At 38.5% G+C, this 21808-nt stretch overlaps 1 protein-coding gene across 3 annotated transcripts in view; it reads right to left on the bottom strand.

Annotated features, from left to right (window-relative positions):
* The window catches only part of LOC114877899 (homeobox protein unc-4-like), an 83304-nt gene that overhangs the window by 24678 nt on the left and 36818 nt on the right, over positions 1–21808 (bottom strand). The window contains exon 2 of one of the 3 annotated variants that reach the window (XM_046287447.1): positions 8560–10345. The exons of 1 other annotated variant lie outside the window; for it this stretch is intronic. In XM_046287447.1, the coding sequence (XP_046143403.1) occupies positions 8560–8917 (358 nt within the window). In that variant the 5' untranslated portion in view covers positions 8918–10345. Of the gene's footprint in view, positions 1–8559; positions 10632–21808 lie in introns of those variants that run through there. One more of the 3 variants, XM_029191030.2, reaches the window with a different exon arrangement.

Here is a 21808-nt window from a genome sequence, read left to right as displayed (position 1 = left end):
TTAAGATTTATTTTCAAAAAGAAAAAAAATGTAATTATTGAATACTCGAATAACATGCTATTGAAATATTTTAATTACTATAATAAAATCTACGCCATCAATTATGAAAATTAGGTATATATGGAGATTATTATTAACCCTTTGTTTTCAGATTTATTTTCAGGAAAAAAAATGTAATTATTGAATGCTCGAATAACATGCTATTGAAATATTTTAATTGCCATAATAAAATGTACTCCATCAATTATGAAAATTAGGTATGTATGAAGAATATTATTAACCCTTTGTCTTCAGATTTATTTTCAAAAAAATATAATTATTGGAATACTTGAGTGTGTCACTGAAATATTTGAACAATTATTATAACGAGATCTACTTAATGAAAATAGTTTTAGTACATAAAGTTCGTAATTTCCCGCACGTTAATCAAAGAGCACCGACCATCGCCTATCCATAATAATTTTATTTCTTTCAAATCAGACTTCCTTCTTCCCGACGTTCACCCGTCCGCAGCTCGGACAACAATAACCTCTCTGTTTCAGCAATCTTCGACGATTTCACCGTTCCTACGCGATCGGAGACCGCTCCCTAAGATGCAACCCGCGTTCAATCTAATCGCCCGCGAGTATTTTAATTTAATTACCATGAAAACATTGTTGCCACGTACGGAGGCGCTCCGATATCGCGGTACCGACGCGATAAATCCCGGGCAAATCGGAATTTAATAACTAATTGCACGTAGCAAGAGTCGCTAGGGTAGTGTTTTCTCTAGCTTGATAAATGATTGGTGATTCACATCCGCTTGCTATGCACGCGCGACCGATACCGAGCCTCGTGATAAACAGCCACGCTTTTACATCGCATGCGGCCAACACAATTACGCGAAAATTACGAGTTAGGCGAGCTGAAAAATCCCGATGCCGAGAGACACGCCGTGGGTGAGTGTCTCAAGGTGATTTCCCTCGCTTTGATACATTGCTTCAGACCTTTCTTTTTTTTTTTTTTGGTTGATCAACATCGACAGGTGAGTCCAGAGGCCTCGATCGAGAACGCAGAATCTGAAGCTATAAATTATAACGAACGAAGAGGCTGGAGATGGGATTTTCCGAGATGGGAAAGGATTTCAAGAGGAGAGGAGGTGATTTCGATGATGGGTCAGGAAGCAACTCTGAAAAATGAAGATTGGAGATTTGATAGTTTTTTGATTGGACCTCGTTAACAGGTATAAAACTATTAAAAATTGGAAAAATGTTTTATATGAGAAAAGAAATTGAAAGGATGTACAATAGAAATAAGTAGACAACTATAATTTTCAATAATTTCAGTAAATAAAAAAAGGCATTTGAATATCAAGTTCTTTTGTAAATATCTTTAAATTCATAGTTAAGTGATAGTGATGTTAACCCTCAGACGGTGGACCATGGAGAGAAGCCCAATTTGAATTTAATTTTATATTTCATAAATTTTATAGCTTTCTCTTGTCACAACTCTATTTCTTGCTAAACATATTTATAGTTTGATCATTTTCACCCCCAAATTTACCCCTTCGGTACGATTTTTCTATATAACAAAAAATATCTATTTCAAAATGTCTACTTTAATTGTCAAATGAAAGATTGATGGTCTATTACTAAAAATTGCAATAGAGACTATGCGCTAAAATAACATTATCTAATGAAATAGTTCCTGTTAAGGGGGTAGTAAAGATAGAAGGGGTAGAGGGTCACGAAAACAGTGGGAAAGATACGGCTGACAGGCTATAAATACGTCGTATTTATGTGCTTCGCTAATTGTCTCTGAACGATAAGGATCTTCCTTTTATTACCTTTCCTCTGCAACTTTAGCGCGAGTTCATCGCACAGCCCCTCGGGTGGATTAACGTCTTCGGGGTTGGAAGAAGTTTCGTGTCCCACATTCGTAGAAACGCGATTTCCGTGTAAACGGAACGACCTCGTGGCAATGGCAAGGAGAAGCAAATTGTCGGCCGCACGTCGAATCGCGAGGAACGCGTTGATCTTGATCCTTAAGGAACGGGGTCGGTGGTTATTAGAGCGATTCAGTTTGCCTCCAGCGTATTGTTTTTAATGATACCGAGGATTAAAAAAGAGCCCCACGATTCAAGACGAAACGTGTGATTCGACTTTGCTTGATCATCGTAGAAACGGGAAGAGATCAATTTCCTACGGGAAATTGTAGGGTGTTTTTTAGTTACACGAAGCGGCGCTGATTTATTTCTCTAGGGATCAATGAAATTCATATCACTTTTTTGCTGGATTAAATGTACTTTACTTTTTGTATATGTTTTTATCATCTTCAACGAGGATAATTAATAAAAGGAAAATTAAAATTTTTCTAGACTATGTCCATTGCAAAATATTGAGTTAATATTTATTAATAAATTTAAGTTGCAGACACAGTAACTGAATTTCTTATATAAAAATCAGAACCAAAAGGAATAAAAAGATCCTTAGATCCAGTGCTCCTGTATAAAATGAAAACAACTCCATATAGTGTAACAAAGGGGAGTCAACTTCTATTAAGAAATTAAAATTCTCATTTTCAAAAGTTACTGAAATATGCTCGAAAATTTAAAAAATGAATAAAAATTAGATTTAATTGAATAATTACTATTGCCCCATTGAATATCTATAACTTCTAAAAATATTAACCCTCAGACGGCGAACCATGGAGAGTTCCCCGATTTTCATTTAATTTTCTTCTTAACGAATTGGAAATCGATGGTATTGATTCAATATTCTTTCAATCACCATTCCCAACATCTTCACTGCTAGGTTTCGCGGGTCTGCATAGAATCGTGTTGCTCGAAGGGGAGAAACGATAATTCCCAGCCGATGAAAAGCAACGGTCGATTGTTCGCGTTGAGAAGCTACGTAGAAATGTACGTGTATCCTAGAGGGGCCACTTGTATTGGGTTCGACGGGGTCATAGTCGTGTAGGTAAAGGGGCAAAGACGTGAGGGAGGCATCGGTCTCAGGGTAATAACTTAATTTAAACTAAACTACAGTTTAATAATTCTCAGCCAGGTCGGCCGTGGAAGATGCAGCAGGCAACCAGCAATTTCAGAGCCGCGTTGTTAACTGCCGGTCGTTAGTCCCTTTTCAAAACTTCTTTCTTACTTTCCTTCGGTACGATCTCTCTTCTCTCATCCTTACCTTCCACGGATCCGTTCCCCGTCGCAACACCCTCCACGATGATGTTACCAACACACTGTCGCTCGGTCACGAGGCTAATTTTCGAGCGTGCTTTGCGTGCCGCGAACGTGAATCTCGCCACGGGCCTTCGGAAACGCTCGCACCGCGACCGACAAATTGAATCGTCCTCGGCCTTCGGTTCCTACAGACTCTTCTTCCCTCCGTTTCCTCTTAATTTCTGTCATTCAAAGTTGCACGCGAAACGAGATACCGTCGCGTTTCACGATCGTCGGACACAGTAACGTTATTTCGAAGATTTTTTTCAAGAATAGATTAAAATCTATTGGTAGAAAATGAATTTTTAGAGCAATGACTGAGAAATTGTATTTTGACCCCGAACGATTACTACAGGAAAACTGAATTGAAGCTTCGCTTATTTTCTACTCTGACCGAAAGAAAAATACACGATATATGACAAGTTTTTTATAGTCAAGATATAGGTTCCCATAATTGCAACGCAGCTGTTTATTTCCCCTTGCTAATCTGAATTATTAATATACTTTAATTTGCATGTTTTGTCTCGTATTATCGTCACTCAGTTATCGTGCGCGATAAACGTAGTACAATTAATGCCAATGTCTTTGCGAAACAGCGAATCACCAGTGAATTTCATATAATCAACGGGTAACTTCGAATTATTTTGTTATTTTCAAAACATCCACTTTTCAATTGATATTAAATTGCTGCAATGTTTTTAAACAAGTGAAAATTGTCTAATTGAATTTATCGAAGACACGAAATGTCGTGGCGATAATTCACCCGCGATTCCTATAGATCGAGTAAGGATGAAAGGGTTAGAAGATCGTTCATAAATTTCGTGTTATTAAGTTGCATGCGAGCCCACCGCAATCATGCCGGTGTACTACGATTTTGCCACTGTACCGCAATTTAAACGTCATACCACAATTACGATCAAGAAACATTTCAACCTCTAAAGGCTTATTTCGAGCAACCGTGGACTTTCTCGTAACACATTGAAGCCGGAATTTCTCGTGCACGAAATTATTTCAAAAGTGGCCACCACGCGCTTCATTGCCGCTTGATATCTTCATCAATGCGTGGCTCGAGGCGGCCCGTTGTTTCGCATTAATAAGAAAATATCAAAACGTCTTCTCTTATTTCGTTTAACCCTTGCATTAGATCATCACGATATTAATTTAAATTTAAATTAATTTTACTGACTAATGACTCAATCAGTATCGAAAATTGATGTCGAATACCTAAAAATTTCTATACTGTTTAACATTTTCTATAAAAAATTTTGATATCGAATTTTTTGAATATAATCGATACGTATTGATATCAATTCGATCGCTACTTAGGAAGATACCAATTTTGTCAGCGGGTATTAATGCTGGAAGTGGAACGAGGTAAATGATGTCTCTATTAATAATCGTGGGTTGATTGAGTCTTTCGAGTGTAATCCTAATATCCAAGAAAAATGACGTCCCTTAAAGGGAACTCTGATGGTCTAACGGAGTGGCTTATATTTTCGAAGCAGCCAAATGACTTCAGCTTCTTTAAGAAGCGACTGAAGCATCCCTAGCCGTGTCATTATTTCACGATTAGAGGAGAACGAACGATCATCGAGCGGATTGACATAAAAAGCAACGATCCGTCGAGCGAGTTGGAAACCAAGATGATCCGGTGGAACGATGGAGAATAATAAAAACGTTGAAAATTATTGAGTCTCGCTCGAGGATCGCTTACAGAAGCTCGAATAAATTAAATTGTCTACGGATCTTGATATTATGATAGGTGTTTTCGACTCTGAATCAGAAAGATCATCGCGTCTTTTGGCTGGTGTTTTAACGACGTACCAGTTGTAATCAATTTTTTGAGAAACAATAATGATTTTCAATGACAGTGATTCTAAAATGCTATCGATTTTGCTTTTGACCACTAGAATCCTTTGTTTTCTATAAAATTAGAAATTTTGACAACGGTTATTTTTCTGATAAAACTTGTAAAATTATTAAATATTTAAAGGGTGGAAATTATTCTGCAAATTTTCATCCTTCGACTAATTTTCTTGGAATTATTAAAAATTCAATTATACAAAATTTCAATTTCTATATATAAAAGCAACAGCTTTACAGAGTTATCAAACAAAAGAATTGTGAATATAATTTTACAAAATAAATAGAAAACGTTGAAAAATACCACCTCGAGAAAATAGATGGAGAAGAATGAGGAGGTTAAAACGATCTTTATCTTCCTAAAAACAATCTCAATTTAAAATTCCCGGAAAATCGATGGATTCCTTGCAAGCATCGTTATTACTGAAATAACTCAATTATCCTTGATCGTCGATTATAATTAATTCATAACAAGTATCCACGGCGAACAGTCCCTGGCGATTAATTGGTCGTAGACGATCGAATGCAGAATTTCAAGTGATTTGTCCGTAAAGTAATAAAGGGAACAATAAAACCTCGATCGATCATCGATTAAGAAACTTCGATTACTCCCTCGTTTAATTAAATGTCGACGGGAGTCAGCGATATAGTTAGTCTGGAATAGTTGTCAATTACTTCCTCGTCGATTAAACGTCCTTAATAATTATATTAGAATTAAATGTTCGATAATTATCTACGTTAAAACAATTTAAAATTTTTTCAGACGTATAAATTCCACGCTAAAGTATTGTATTCAATTTTCTAATCTGAAATAACATTAAACGACAGATGCTGGGTCAGTTATGATCCAAAAAGTTCGAAACTGCATCGACAAAAATTAGATTGTCACACAAAATTGGTTGTAAATCACCGTCCATGTAAAAATTCCGAAACTTTTCAAGAAAAAATAAAATTGCATGCGATGCTAATTAGATATTCCAGCAGATTGACCAACGACTGGTGACTAACAAAATCTGTTAGAAATAAGGCTGATGAAGGCAGTCGTCGGCTTGAAATGGCAAGAAAGAAAGCAAGACACTTCATCAGAAAGATCTCTCACGCCTGTCAGACATGACACGTTTATCTTAAACAGTGTTACGTTAAACACTCGTGAAACTAATTAGTTAGGTTGTTCACTTGTGGTTCGCGTTACGTGTGCTTGGCCACGATAGTCGGCCCATTAGCGAAATTGGAAGACGAGTATTTTAATCGCATCGCGAAACAACGGTACTGTACAAAACGATGGCAAAATTTTATTTACAAATCATTCGTTAATTCAAAATTTAATTAAATTTTCGATAAAAACAATATCCATATATATATATATATATATATCTACCTGTTTTGAAAGTTATAAATTTTCAAAGTTTAAAATTAAAAAAAGAATTTCTTATTTATTTCTTTCTTTCTTTTTTGGTATCTGTGTTTACTATTTTAAATCTTCTATTTAAAGGAATTGTAAAGATTAGGCTAAAGTGACAAGATGGTTCTTAATGTTTTGCACAAAGAGAAACAAGAGAGAGGATTGAGTTAAATGGCACTCCCTTCGAGGCATAAACAAGCGTTAGGGACATGAATGGTATCACGTAAAAAACAGATTTCCACCCTCGATCTGGTACACGAAACGTGATTTCAGCCCGTCAGCTCGAAGGAAGGGTGGAAAAAGGGCGTTGCGGATTGGGGCTAACCCTGTAAGCGATCCCATGGGCTCGTCAAGAACGATCTTATGATTGACCGTGTTACGCCACTCCCTGTAGACCATTTTTCCGAACGTATCTTGGAAATTCGCTGAAACGGGAAGCTGTTTGAATGAGAACGAACACACCTATCTTGTTGTTTTATCAAGAGCGAACATTCTATTAGACGTACGTGTAAATTCTGCCAATCAATTATGGGCAACCTCAATTTTAATTCTAAAATGGTAACTTTAAATTATACATATGGGCAAGCATATCTAATAAACAGTTATTATAGTACCTCATACACTTGTGTCTTTATCGAGAATTCTTTTTATTCAAATTAAATTAATCTCCATATTTATGATTTTTAATTATTTATTAAAATTAAACAAGAAAATAAGTTTCAGACCAATTTTAATAAATAATCTTTCGTCATATTTGTAACAAATTTTTTTCTTTAAGAAACGGTGAATTTAACGAAAAAGGAGAGTACCATTAATGTGTATGATCAGAAAATGCCGAGTTGCATATTTTAAGGAAATAAATATAGTTCACGGGTTCCACTTTTTAACCAATACGTTGAGAAACCAGCTTCCAACCTTATTAACATACACAACGCCAGTGGTGCACGGTTTAATTAGCAACAGAATTGCAATTAATTTACAGATCTGCCGTAATTATAGCCCCAGAATTGCAGCTTATAAAGCGATAAATAATACAAAATAACGAGGAAAGGAAATCCGACAATGTATTCAATTAAACCATTAAAATTTGAAATTCGTTCGATTGGAACTTCAATTGAATCAGATATCTGCACCGTTCTTCTTGTGTTATTACTAAACAGAAATCCATTTGAGGGAATCGCGACAGAAAACAACTAGCAAGAAACAAAACTTTAATGTTTCACGCCCCAATTGAAATATCCTCGTTGGAATAATCAGTCCTATCAATAGCAATTAATCGAATTAGATTGTTACCCTACATTTTAAAGTTTCGACACTTCGACTGGTAGTGAAAACATATCTATAAAATTCTAATGACGATTGGTGGTTTGAACTTTCCATGTCACGTAAAATAGAAAGTTTACGGTACATTATTAACGCAATTAGTGAAACTCGGTTGAATTCTTCGGAACTTCCTAGTGGATGCAATATATTATATCGATGTCAAGATTGTAGGAACAATTTAAAATGATAAATGAACAACATTGGGTAATCATTTTTAAGTAATGATTTTTTCTTTCCTTTTATCAAAATCACGGCTGTCAGAATATTAATATTGATATTATTCATATTTATATCACCACTGAGATTTCACTTATTTCAAACACCTAGTGAATATCCATAGACCTAAATCCTAAGTGAACGTATCAAATAGAAAATAAGAAACTTCAGGTTTAAATCCTCCACTCTCGTTATTTCATACCAAATTATAATTTCCGAAGTTCCTTACAACTATGCAAAGTCAAATTCGAACACCCATACGAGCCTAATTATTTAACCCTTGAGCGGCGGACCACGGAGAGAGCCCCAATTATTATTTTCACTTTCTAAATTTCACACTGCTCCTCCGGAAATTCCTCTAATATAAGAAAATCTTTCATTAAAAAATTATACGTTAAATTTACATCAAGTTTGGGTCTCGATTGACCCAGACTCCACTGTTCAAGGGTTAACAAACGCCTGAAGAACTTTTTAAAACTGTTATCTCCTTATCACGATATCGCAGCCGCGTTCTAACCTGAAGAAAAAGAAGAGGAACACCGCTTACCTTTCTTCTCGTTATCCTCGTCGTTGTGATCGGCACCGTGATGAAGATGATGGGCGGTCGGATGGTGGCTAGTTATCGCCGGTACCAGAGGGTGGTTCCCCAACACCGGATGCGGATGATGAGCATGACTGAGGAACCTGACAGCCACCTGATGCCGAACCTGAATAGTCTGCTGTACCTGGTTCTGAACCTGTCCCAGTACCGGATGATGCGGCGACCATCCTGTCAGATGAAACGGAAACACGGGTGTCGCCCTCTGGAACAGTCTGGCTGGTGTCAACAGTGACCCACCGGAACCAGCGGAACCGCTACCAGGAAGCAGTGGAAAGGACAGACCACCACCCGGTTCCAGGCCCATGTTTGGTACCAACTTGACGACCTGTTGTCTCTCCGTCGGAGAGATTTCACTTCTTTTGCATCTATGAACACCCTGCTATCTCCTCGACGCTAAGCGTACGCTGATCGCGACCCGTTCACGCTCATCGGTACTGACAACCGTGAAAGATAGTCCCTTCAACCTCGGACGCTTCAACTAGTCGAGCCGCGGCCACGTGCAGAACCTCTGAATCAAGCTTTTTGCCGTTGCACGGGATCAGTTGATCGCTTACATCTTTTTTACCCGGAATCCACGGGGTTTTTGCGGTCCCCGTGACCGAGATGTCGATGAGAAGAGCTGGCAGAGAGATTCTTCGATCAGTCAGCCGTCGGACAGTGCGATGCAAGGATCTGACAGGTTTAGACTATTCCTCCTATCTTCTGAAGCAACCACAATCACTATCAATGAAAATAGATCAACTGAAGAGATCTTCGATTACGATCTTCTAGGATTTTTCCATTCGTCCCTTCGGATATTTGAATAACAATCAACCGAACTGAACAGTACTTCGTCGAACACAGAGTCAGTCTGAAGGGTCCTTCAATCCTTCGTCGAATACAGTCCTAAGGAACTTCACTTGAATCACTAGAACAGTTCTTCGTCAACGGTCTTCAAGATCAATTTGATTTAGGGTTGATCCTCGGTCCTCGATCTTCAACTTGCCACCGAAAGCACCAAAAATAAGTGTCACCGAGTAGTTTGAACAGTGGGAAACAAAACAAACACAGGTCCTTGAGCACTGATCTAGTATCACACTTGCTGACAGGATGTCCTGCAGCTGTACGTTACCACGGAAGCACTGGTCAGCTGGTAAAATTAGGCGACACCGGTGTGTATGGACAGGTCCTGGTACGAGAATTTGATCGCGCGACGAACGAATTCCATGGATTACTCGGTGGCAAGGACCTGTTAGTGTTAGAACCACTACGGCACGAGCCAACGGCACAGCACTATCTGCCTGGTGAGCGAAGTCAACGGCTCCCCTCTGTCCACGGAACCCAAACTGGTTCGGGTCGCCACCCAGTGGCGGTGGATTGGTCGGTCGGATAGCGGGTTCGCGGGTGCCACTCTGTTTCTGGCCAATCGGAACGGACGGATTACGAGGGGGGCTCCGCCTCTTGGACGGTTTTTTTGTCCTGGAATTGAATCGACGCCCCTTCCTTCCAGTTATGGAGCCACGGTGGGGATGAATCAATTGGTGGCTGGCCTGAAAGCAGCCGCAAGATGGCTCCTCCCTTCTCCGACAACATTCGGGGAAACCACCCCTGCCGCGGTCGAACCCCCGGCACACGTCCACCTTAACATCTAATTCAGCCTAGAAGATCCACTCACACTGCTCTCTCAGATCAGTGGACATTTTTCGTCGAGGAAATAATAGGGTGCCTTCCACCGAACACGTCTTCCTTGTTCCTTTTAATTTCAACGAGATAAATCATCGCGGATACATGGGACGAATAAAAGAAAGTTTAAAGCGTTAAATGCGGTACAACACGCTATACCTAATTGTACTTATTTGGAATATGATTGTTTTGTTTTCTAATTTGTATCTTTTTACATTGAATACCGGTGGCCGACACCGGAAATTGAATATACTCGAATAATGAAAGAAAAATATTATTTTTAATAGTATTACTGTTTTACTGATAATGTGAGGTAGTAAATTGAAAAATTAAAATTTGAAAATCATTTTTGTTCATAACCCTCAAACGGCGGACCACGAAGAGAGCCTTAATTTTAATGTAAATTTGTATTTCATATTGTTTTCATTTTCTAAATTTTACTGTTCCAATATATGATACTCTCTCTATTTAACTTTAGGTTAATATTCTTGTATATATTTTGTAAGTTTGATTAGAATTAAAATATATATCTTCACTGTGTCAGTCGATTTGTTAATTTAATATATTAAATAGAGCAATGGAAAGGATTCTCAGTGATAAAAGCTACTCATACTACCTATTATTAGATATACAATTAAAATTAATTAGAATAGGATTGCACCATTTTTTAATTAAACATTTCTCTATATACTTCGCGTGAATAATATAATATTGACATTTAAAAAAATTCTTTTCCTATTTCCTCTACTAATTCAGCATATGAGGATACTTCAAAATAGATAAATGTCACCACCATATGAAATGTCTAATAGAAGAGTTACAAGCCTACTTTTTTTTAAATTTGTGACTGATCCATGAATACTGGTCACAATTAATTTTATAAAACTTGAAAATGCTCGTAAACAATCTGTCCGCATTGTTCAACGATTCCGAGAAGAAGGTTGAAACAGCGTTTCCCTTTCTTCGTGATCGTTTCTCCGACGATTGTTGTGCTTCCACCACTCGGTCTGCACACCCTCCCCACCAGAGGCGGGTATCTTTTACCCCTCCAGCCCTCGAGGGCACGATCCTCTTTTAATAAGAGGAGCTCAGAGCTCGGAGGCGTTAAGTAATTACATCTATTCTCTTCTGGGGAGGAAATTACCTGCGCCTCGGGGTGGGAAAAATTAGGAAATTAAAATTAACCCCCGCCACGAGCCACGACTTCGACGTTCCCTCTCCTCATTGCTCGCCATTCCTGTTCCTCTCCTTCTCTTTCACTTTTCATCTCTATCCACTTGTCTCTCTCTATATCTCTCTCCGTCTCTCTTGGATTCTCCACTCTGTGCACTTCGTACTGAAACTCTTCGTTCTCGAATTTAGGAGGAGCCGGCAGCCATTACCGCTTACGTAATCTTTTTACAGTGGCGGCAGCACCTTGTTAAGCAAAGTTATTTAACGGGAGTCGTCGACTCGTCCTCATTTATTTTCGGCGAATACCAGCATCCAGCATGGATTCGTGTTTCACGATTTTCAAGAAATCAAATGCGATCTATTTTTCTGCAGTATTTTTTTCCAAAATAGTTTTGTAATAATTTCTTCTGCAAATTGTAGATGTTCTGCTTCGATTTTCGATGCTTTCAGAATTTTTAACCCCCGACCAAAACATACACAAGGATATCAACTTAAAGTTAAATGTTAAAACTGGAGCTCTCTCCATGGTCCGCCGTCCGAGGATTAATGAATAAAAGTTCCGGGTTATTTCAGCAAGTCAACTGTTTGTGTCACGAAACTGAACAATCTCTGAAGATACAAACTCCACCGTCGAATCTCCATTTTCTTCTTCACCAAGAACGGTGTACGTAGCGGGAAAATCATTCGACGTAATCCCGAGTTCCAAGTTTGCCGCGAAAACTTGCCAGTCCGGCCGGTGTCTAGCGGCGAGTGTACAAGCGAGAAAGAGGAAACTGGCTGAGTTCCTAATTTACACAGCCGCCACATTCACCGAAGCCCTTTTTGGCCAAGGCTTTGGAGTGCCGTCGGAACTTTGCCGACGATTAAAACGCTTTAGTAATTAACTGGGTCTCCTCACCTTCCGTGGTAACAGTTACCAAGCCGACATCGTCCTCGTTCAACCAACCAGCAAGCAGATATCTCTCTTACCTTCCTCTCTTCTTACGATTCACCTCTTCTTCTCACCCTCTTTCGTGCGGTCTCCCTCTTTCGCGCCACTTCTGCCCTGCTGGCGCATATTTAGGGATCTCTCCTGGTTAGAGGTTGCCCGGGCAACCACGCTGAGGAAACCCCTCTGTCGTTGCCAGGGTAACCTTCTCCGCTCCTTCATCTTCCCTGTGGAACTGCTTGCCAGCTAACCAGCCAGCCACCGCCAGATTCAATTCGTGAGAGCGAGAACGAATCGACGTTCGTGGAAAGAGCTGGCCTGGCATACCGGAAGGGGATGGCTTCGGGGGATGACACCGAGGTAAAGGGAAAAGATGCCGCACGTTCGGTGATTGTATTTGATAGCCCGACCGTGGGACAACCAGAATGAACATTCGACCTTGATTAAAAGCACAAACCTTGCCTTCTTTTTCGGACGTCTTTCGGTAGATGAAGAATCCTTCTAGGGACACGTAATTTCGTTAACCCTTTGATTGATTCGTTGGGGAAACTTTAAGAATTATGTAGAATAATATATATTTTTTAATAGACATATCAGAGGGGTGGGTTTTTTAATACTCTTTTCAAAATGTATTATACATACATATTTTCATGTGTTACGATTATTCTGTATAAAATTAAAAGATATATCAATTAAATTCTTGGATGTCGTTAAATTTTCTCATCGAACATTAATCCTTGCCCTACAATATCCTGGCACACTCCTGACACAATTTGTAGTTCAATTGTGACTTTGATTAATATTTTTGGTATGATTGAATTGCAAGTTGCGAAGAAATGTCTGGTCAAAGTTATTCGAAAAGAATATTCAGCAGACGATAAAAAACAAATGTAGCTGGGGGTCGATTTGTCTGGTTCGTTAATAAAGAGAAACGGTGGTTGCGAGGCGAATTTCCATGACGTCGTCGAGAGCAGTCCTTGGAATAGGACGAATACAGAGACTCATGAAAAATTGATCGGCCACGATATCTCACGTTTAGGCGGAATCCGTTGAAGGAAGCAGGACACGCGCGACCCATACATCAAAAAGCCAGCGTCTCAACGGACCGTGCTTTAATATAAAACTTAAATAACGATACAACGGCGTCATGACGAAAATGGGAAATAATCTTATGAATAAGTTCTTCCCCGGGGCGTGCTTGCTGTGTCGAGCTCGCCAGGAGTGCCGGCCAAATTTGAGAACCCCCAGCGATTTTACAAATTACCGTCACACGAAACAAGTTTCACAGCCAATGATTCATTTTCGATACTTGTTTTGCCTTCACTTTGGCAAAATTTTAAAAATATTTATTTTTATACTTTTTACAATAATTTCCTCTAAAATTTCAAGAAAATACATATTTTCATACAGAAACTAACTGTACTAGTTTGTAAATGATAAATTCGCATGTATTTGAATTTCATTAATGAGGCAATAAAAATCGAATGGATTTTCCGGATAAACCACTACCTGTATATTTATATCACATCTTGAAAAATATCTGTCAATAATTTTGCATGATATCGTTCATTTTGAAAACTCATGGTCCATACGGATATGGAGCTAATGATATAGCTGATGCATAAAAATGAGACATTACGTTCTCTTTCTATCAGAGAAACAGATTTAATTTACATTAATATGTACGAGTTTCTAATTAGCGTGTAATTGAAAAATTACAGTTACATGAAAAATAGAGGATAGTGGTAGAAAAGTTAAAGTTGAACAGCGGAACCTGTTATAAAATAACATCGGTCTGCTATCCGAGGGTTAAAAATAACAGTAATTGTTATTTTGTCATTTTTGTTTATCTTCTTCAACAATTTTTCTAAAAAAAAAAAAAGAAGTCCAATATTTTGTACAATTTTTATTCCATTTTTCAGGTAATCGAGAAAAGCTCTGCGTTTTCCGAGGAAATCAGTGAAAAACGGCGGGAAACTCGAGCTTCCATCTGGCCGTAGGAAACCGATAAAAATTCAGCTCCCGTCTGGCAGATAATTATTTTGCAGATAAGAGCGAAGACGAAGAATTTAGCGGCGCTAGAAAGCGCCTCGCTGGTTTGTTGCCGCGTGCCAAGAGCCAGAACGACTAATTAAGTGCGCCGTAAGTTAATTGAGCCGCGTAGGAGGAGAACCGAAGATACGAGGGAAACGTTAAACTGTGTAAACATCGGACTAATTACTTCGAGACTTTATCGTGCCACACAGCCACTCTGTTAGTCTGAACAGATACCCAAGGATTTCGTTTGCAGCCCTTATTTTCTCTGCAATACTCGCACCTTGGAAGAAGAAATAAAATCAGTATTATGATTATTTCGTTATTTTCATTTTTCATTTTTCTAAATTAAGGCGATTTACTCGAATTTTCCAAATTAACACAATTAACTCGAATTTTCCAAATTAACGCAATTATTTCGAGTTTCCTAAAACAATTCAGTTAACCACGATTTTTCTAAATTAATTTTATTAATTTCAATTTCCCAAAATTGACGCGTTTCTTGCCATACGTTTCCTTTATGAAAGACATGAATAATTATCACGAACATAGCAAAATCGTAATGAACGAAATAAGAAAGCTACTGAATCAGCAACATTAGCGGAAATTGAATGAGGACAAAGAGAAGCGTCATAATGACGTATCACGATTTAATGAACGCGATTCAAAGCACGTTCTTAACCCCGACGTCCATCTAATCTCGCCTCTTATTCGTTTACCGGGATTTTATTTTTACAATCGGAACGCGATAAAGACGTCAAACGTCGGCTAAAGTAGCCACAGGGTCGCGACCGTACTTGCATTGAGAAATTTCAATTCATCAGCTAGAGATCCATTGATCACTAGGCCCATTATAACGTTCTATTATAGTTACGTAATATTTTCATCAACGAACAGCTATTCGGAAAACATTCTACCCAATTGATAGGGCTATCAACTTCCGTTCATTCGTGAACTTATTTCTTATCAAATCTCTGCGAAAGCTTGAAAGAGCACTTTCATTCATTAATTTGACGAATCTATTAACACTTTGATGACCAATGGGATGATAATTGATTACAATTTGAAAATTAATAATTTTTTTCAAAAATTAACAAATTTCCCAATTAGTATTCCTCTGACTCTTTAAAAAATACCTCAACAATCTTTAAGATACTTTGCAAATTCAGTTGCAAACAAAATGAAGAAAAACAAATAGAAACACTAAAACAACCGAAAATGGAAGAACATCGAGAAGAAGAGTTTAGTTGGCGAAGGAACGGCCATAACAGCAGCGCAAAAATGGGGTTGCTGGTGAAAGGAAGATGCAAAGATGGCTGCTGCGAACGACGTGTCTACGCTTCTTCTTCCTTCCTTCGTTCTTTCCTTGCTTTTCGAACGGGCTCCTTCTCTTCCTTCTCGTTTCGTCGATAGAGAATTCGCGTCACGTGTCGGCGGTTAGTTCTGATTAGCGACAGGGCGAATGACGTACCACTGGCAGGATATCGTGTCTCGAATACGGAAGCAGACATCGTGCTGCAAGAACAGGGCAACGTGACCAAGCCACCGGTGCTGCTTTATGGGAATTTATTTAGGGGGATCCACGGTGACTGCACAAGCGTGCTTGGCCGTGCTACGATGTGCAGAAATCTGCAGCCTCGTCGATGAACGTGCGATATACTCTCCCTTCCATAAGTCATGGGACACCTTGCCACTTTCGAATAAATCATCATTACACTGCAGATTCAGTTATTTATTTCACAATTATTTTAAGCTTATTGCCAGAAAATTTAACACTTATTTGGAACACTTGCGATTGTGGCAATTTAATTGAGAAATTTTGAAATACTGATAATAGTACCTTTATCCAAAAATTGTGCCTTATGTCGAAAATAATTTGTCGACGTATTTAGGCAAAAATTTAACAAAAAATTGTAGCATTAATAAGAAAATTTCAAATTTTTAATTAAGGAAGTTGAACATAAATGTCCCATTACTTGTGGACAAGAGTGTACACAAGAAGTATCAGTGTTTAGTTAACCTGCTTCTTTTTACCCTATTTATATCGAAACAAGATCGTGTGTTTTGGGATACTTGAGAATGATAAACAGGCTTGAAATTTCATGTGCTAAAAGACCCACCATAATTTGCTACAAGAAAAACATAATTTAATATGAAAAGAATTAATACAGACCTCGTATAACATGATGAATGAAATTTGCATATTATAAAATAGAATTTATAATTGAATTATTCACATTATTTAATTATTTTCAGTAATAAATTAATGTCAATTTTGATTTGCATTTTCTAAATTTTGAATTATTCCTTTAGATATTATTTTCCTATATAGAAATTTTTATTTAAAAATTTGAACGTTCAAAATAAAAGTTTGCAAATCATGGATTAATTTACAAAAATGTAAATAACAAATTACCAAGTGCTATCATTATTCACCTCGTAAACCGTTAAACAAAACGAACCAACACACCTTTTTTCACCCTGTATATCTTGGATTATTACAAAATCCGATTAAATAAAAACGAATAAAAATGATGATACCGTTCAATCTCCTGGTAAAAGTTATTTAACAGGGAAATTACATAGCGACGCGTTCGGTAATTAAGCATCGCGTAACGATGGGAATAGTAATTAAATTAATTAGTCACTTACGTGTGTTTATCATTAAACATTAAAATGTACTGCGCACGGATCATCCTGTTGGTACGTTCCAATTAAATTGCTCACCGTGTCGATATAAATGATCGAGCTTAACGCAAACGCATAGGTGTGATAACTAACGATCAACCGTGTTACACCGTAGCTAGGTAAAAGCGCAACGGTACAAATTATTTTATTTTTCATTGAATAATACGCGCCTTCCTGTTGTCCAGGCAAAAAACGAATATTTATTATATTCCTATTTTCCAATTTACCCGGATCCCCATTACGAGCACGAATGTCAATTTTCGACAATTTTAACAGAAATGGCCATTTTATGTACCTTTATTTTGACTAATCAAAATGGAACGATGTTACAGAATATTTCAATAAGAACTCTTTCCACCTTTCCCTTATAATAAATATAATAAATCTGAACAATTTCTCTTGAAAAAACTGCCACGGTGAAAATGAACGTTTGTTGTGGGACGTATTGAATTATTATTATTAAGCAATAGGAATAGTTAATTTTCAATTTTCAAATTTCAAATTTTCTATTTACTATTTCACATTATTTGTGCAATAGCAATGTTATTTAAAATAATATTTTTCTATTGTTTTTTTTTAATTATTTAGGTGCATGTAATTTGCAGCGCCGGACTCTAATGGCATTCAACGTGTTAAGTAAAAAATTAGAGCGTGTCAATTAAGTACCTAATATCTTTTGTCAAAACCTGTGTATTAACGTCTGTCGAGAATCGATGGGGTACGAAATATACCGAGCAGACCAGTCGAATCGGGAGCTGGTTGCAAACGGGTGTCGAGCTGATTCCTCGTAATCCGCTTAAAACTCGCCCGAGAGATTTAACAAAGACAAGCAGGGGGGAAAAAGAGGCGTCTGATAAAGAGAAGAAGGCGCACCGCGTCCTCTTAAATCACCACGGAAGATGGCTGACCATTTCTGACCGTCTCTCCTGTTCCTCCATCGAGCTATTCCCTTCCTTTCGACTTTCTTTCTGACCTTCTCTCCTCGTTTCTCGACTCACGAATCCTCGTTGCTTATCGAGCGGACGATCAACGGGCTCTGCACACCTCTCGGTACGGTACCGTTCCGTTTTCTTCTACGGGAGAAGCCGAGAGAGCGAGCGGACACGCACCAACACACGGACAACACCGGTCCGGTTGGATAATGTAGTCCCTCTGGTTGATTTATGAGTTAATAGTTAACCGGCCGTAAATAATGCTAATCACACTCTTATTATACGTTATACCGCGGCGATCGCGGGGAATGTTTTGTCCCTGCTAGCTCCCGGCTGATTTCTGAACCGTTTGCAATCCTAGATTCTCCTATTCAGCGGCTAGATTCGAGATTTCAGGAGAAATTCATTTTCCTTTTCTTTGCGACAAGCTAGGCTCCTTGCTGATTAATTGATCAATTAATCTTTAAGGGATTAAATGTTCCACTTGATACTTTACAAAATTAACTTTTCTTCAAATTCTGCTTAGAATTTTATTTGAGAAATGCTAAAGTCAAAAAATTCATGGATAATCCAAAAGATTAGCAGGGAAATTAATTTTTAAGGGGTTAAACATTCCACTTGTTAGAATTTTATTCGAAGAAAGTAAATGATGAAATGGCAGATGGTTACTCGAAATGAGGCTTGACTAACGATAAATACAGTAGTTTAAGGATAATGATGTAATGTTGCTTTAAAGCGTAGGCTTCCTATCTCTTTATCAAGAATGTTGTTAGTTACACGGATATCATTATTACATTCGACGATTCGCAGTGAATTATGCCTTTTTACCATTGTTTTTCTTAATGAGAGTTTCAAAATCAAAGAAACATTAGTGGCAACCACTGAAAGATTGATGACTACTAAAAATTTCTGAAAGATTGCGAGACATTTACAGTATCTTTACAGATGCTTTACCAGCAATGATAGGCAAAGAATTTTTTCGAAATTTTCAAGTAATAACGTGTGAACAAAAATTAGCAGTCAGCCAGGCAATATTAAAAATTTCCAAAACACTTACCTTTTTATTAAGAATGATTTTTTATTTGATAATTTAGTAAATTATAAATTTGTTTCAATATCATCTAGAATACTAAATAAAACAAATGATATAATTTATAAAATTTTAATTTTTTATCAAAATAAAAATATTTTGGCAATTTTAATATTGCAATTAACTGCTAATTAAGGACTCTGATAAACGTATTTGTTATCAAATTATCAGAAGAGTCTAAATATCCCACAGACCACGCCGCGTAAAAACAGGAGCTAATTTGATTAAACAGGCCACAAGTGGTCACAGAAAAGAATCCCCAGCCTTAAAGTCCGCAAGATCCACGGGGTATTCAATGCAGGAATACGAAAAGAATTCGTTCAAAACTTACGTGCCCGAGATGTACCATGGAACGTTCGTTCGACCAATACGAAGCGGGCAAATAAAATAGCCGATACATTTTATTTCGTCGCTCCTGTTCTCTGCAAATGGTTCCTGCGGTCTGCTGACTCGGTGTTTTCCGCTCGAAACCCACGCCTCGGTTTCTGCACCACCAGCACCGTCCCCATGATCACCCTCGAAAAAAAGCCTCGGAAGACGAGCGTGTGTGCGGGATGGTTTCAGCTGAAAATACCGGCTGGTCGATTGGAAACGCTTTAGCTTCGGGAAATCCGCCGCGGATTGGATTGTATTTCGAAGCGGAACCGCCTTCGATCTCTTTTTCGATGCTTTCTCCTTCATCTGGCGGACGAGGAAATTCGTTTCGAGACTGTTTGACGGATATTTTTGACATCGGAAATAAAAAAAAAAAAAATAGAGAACAGGAAAATTTCTGTTCTCCAAAATTTATTCGCCCGAGAGACAAAGAAAATCGAAGAATTTCTAAAAATTCCTTTCATCTCTCTGGCTAATCAGGAAATCTGTATAGTAACCGGACCGGTATTCAGGAAAAAATCCAAGCCACGCCTCTCGAACGCGATACTCATCCACGAATCCTGGATCGAAAGCCGTAATCATTTCATTACAACGAAACGACCAACCAAAGGACGATGGACGCGCCATTCTGACCGAGACAAATTTACGAAATCTATCAACGACGTCCCATTAGCATAATTTGACACTTTGCAAGTGGAACGGCAGGTGGTTGAGAGAGACCGGGTACGATGTCAGCAGCCTCTTCGAGGCAACCATGGACCGAGGGGAAAAAAGTGTAGTAAAACCGCGCTAAAAGTCATATAGCCTGGAACAACGTCGTTCCGGCCAACGTCCACCAAGAAGATTGACCACCTTCGATGGTAATGGGCGCTTGATTACAAAGCACGCTCCATTCTGGTCCTGCCCCCTGTTTATATCAATATCTCTCTTTTCTGCCTGCATACACGTACACAAACACGTGGCTGTATGGTAAAGGCAGGAACACGTGTATGATCATGATACATGGAGATGTATTCACAGGAAACGCCAATTTTTATTGGACAGTGAAAACAAGCATTTAAACATCACGAGACTCATTACGGGGGTCATTAAACATTCGTGTCAAAATTACCGGGGGTCTTGAAAGAAATTTCAAAAATTAGTATTTCAAAATTTTGAAAACACATAATTTATTCGGGTACCCGTTACTCGAAATTCGAATATGAAACTAATCCAATAAAATTGTGTCCAAGGGAAAATCATCGTAGCTCTAAAATAAAAATGTCTAAATTTCTTAAAAACCCATAGAAATCTATCAGGAATGGAATAAAATGGTTCGCGTTAGCACCGCGGCAATCTCCATCAACCCTTATTTTTACCATCCACGAAACGATTCCCGTTTTCCATGAAAGCGAGGTCGTAACGCGTGTACGAGAGGAAGAATACCGGGTCGTGTAGCAGGATTATAAACGGCTCTGTTCCGAGAACCACAACCCCATAACCCGTCCACAAGGGTTCCATTAAATTATGTAGAATTTTCAATATGTGCTATAATACGGGTAGACGTTGGCAAAGGAACGAAGACGAAGCACAATTCCCATCATCGATAAGGCTCTCCTTTTCCTCTCGCGAAACCGGCAATCGTTTTGTATCGTTCGATCGTGAATCGAGCGGAAGAGAGGCCTACGCCAATGGCCGATGATGAAGTTATCCAGCGATAATGGCTCCATTACGTTGCACCAGTCTTCCAATGGGGCCCCGTATACGTAACAGGTATCCCGTATACGTACACCGCGATCGGCCCCGCAGTGACGAGGAGGAACCATGTAGCTACGTTGTACAGGAAGGAGAGAGAGAGAGGCAATGTTGAACAAAACAGGAGAGGTAGAGAGGAGGGTTGGTATCGTCGCAAACCATATACTTATCATGGCGATTGTTTATGTTGGCTGATGGCCACTTATGCTGCACACACATCGCATTACGAGGCCGTTCTCGAGCCTCGCGAGCCGTTACTTAGCCCGTGGCCAAGGCATCGTAGGGTAATGGCGAACACGTTACGGATAAAATGTATACTTAGTCCCTGGGCCCGATGGCACCGATGCCTCGGCACCGTCGAGATTATCCGAACCCATCTTAAGGTGCATTTTCAACGGCCACTTCACGGTACACTCTTAACACTTTGACTGCCGCAACACCCATGTATGGGTGACGCTTGAATTTCAATAGGAATCCATCGCTCGAATTATTAAAAATTCTTTGACTTAATTGGAAATACTCGTATTAGATACTTGAAATTGTGGATAAAAATATAATTAAATATTTTAAAGTACATAA

This window comes from Osmia bicornis, chromosome 10, assembly GCF_907164935.1.
Source record: "Osmia bicornis bicornis chromosome 10, iOsmBic2.1, whole genome shotgun sequence".
Taxonomy (NCBI): domain Eukaryota; kingdom Metazoa; phylum Arthropoda; class Insecta; order Hymenoptera; family Megachilidae; genus Osmia; species Osmia bicornis.
Note: the sequence above shows the minus strand (reverse complement) of the source record. Positions and strands in the feature narration are given on the sequence as shown.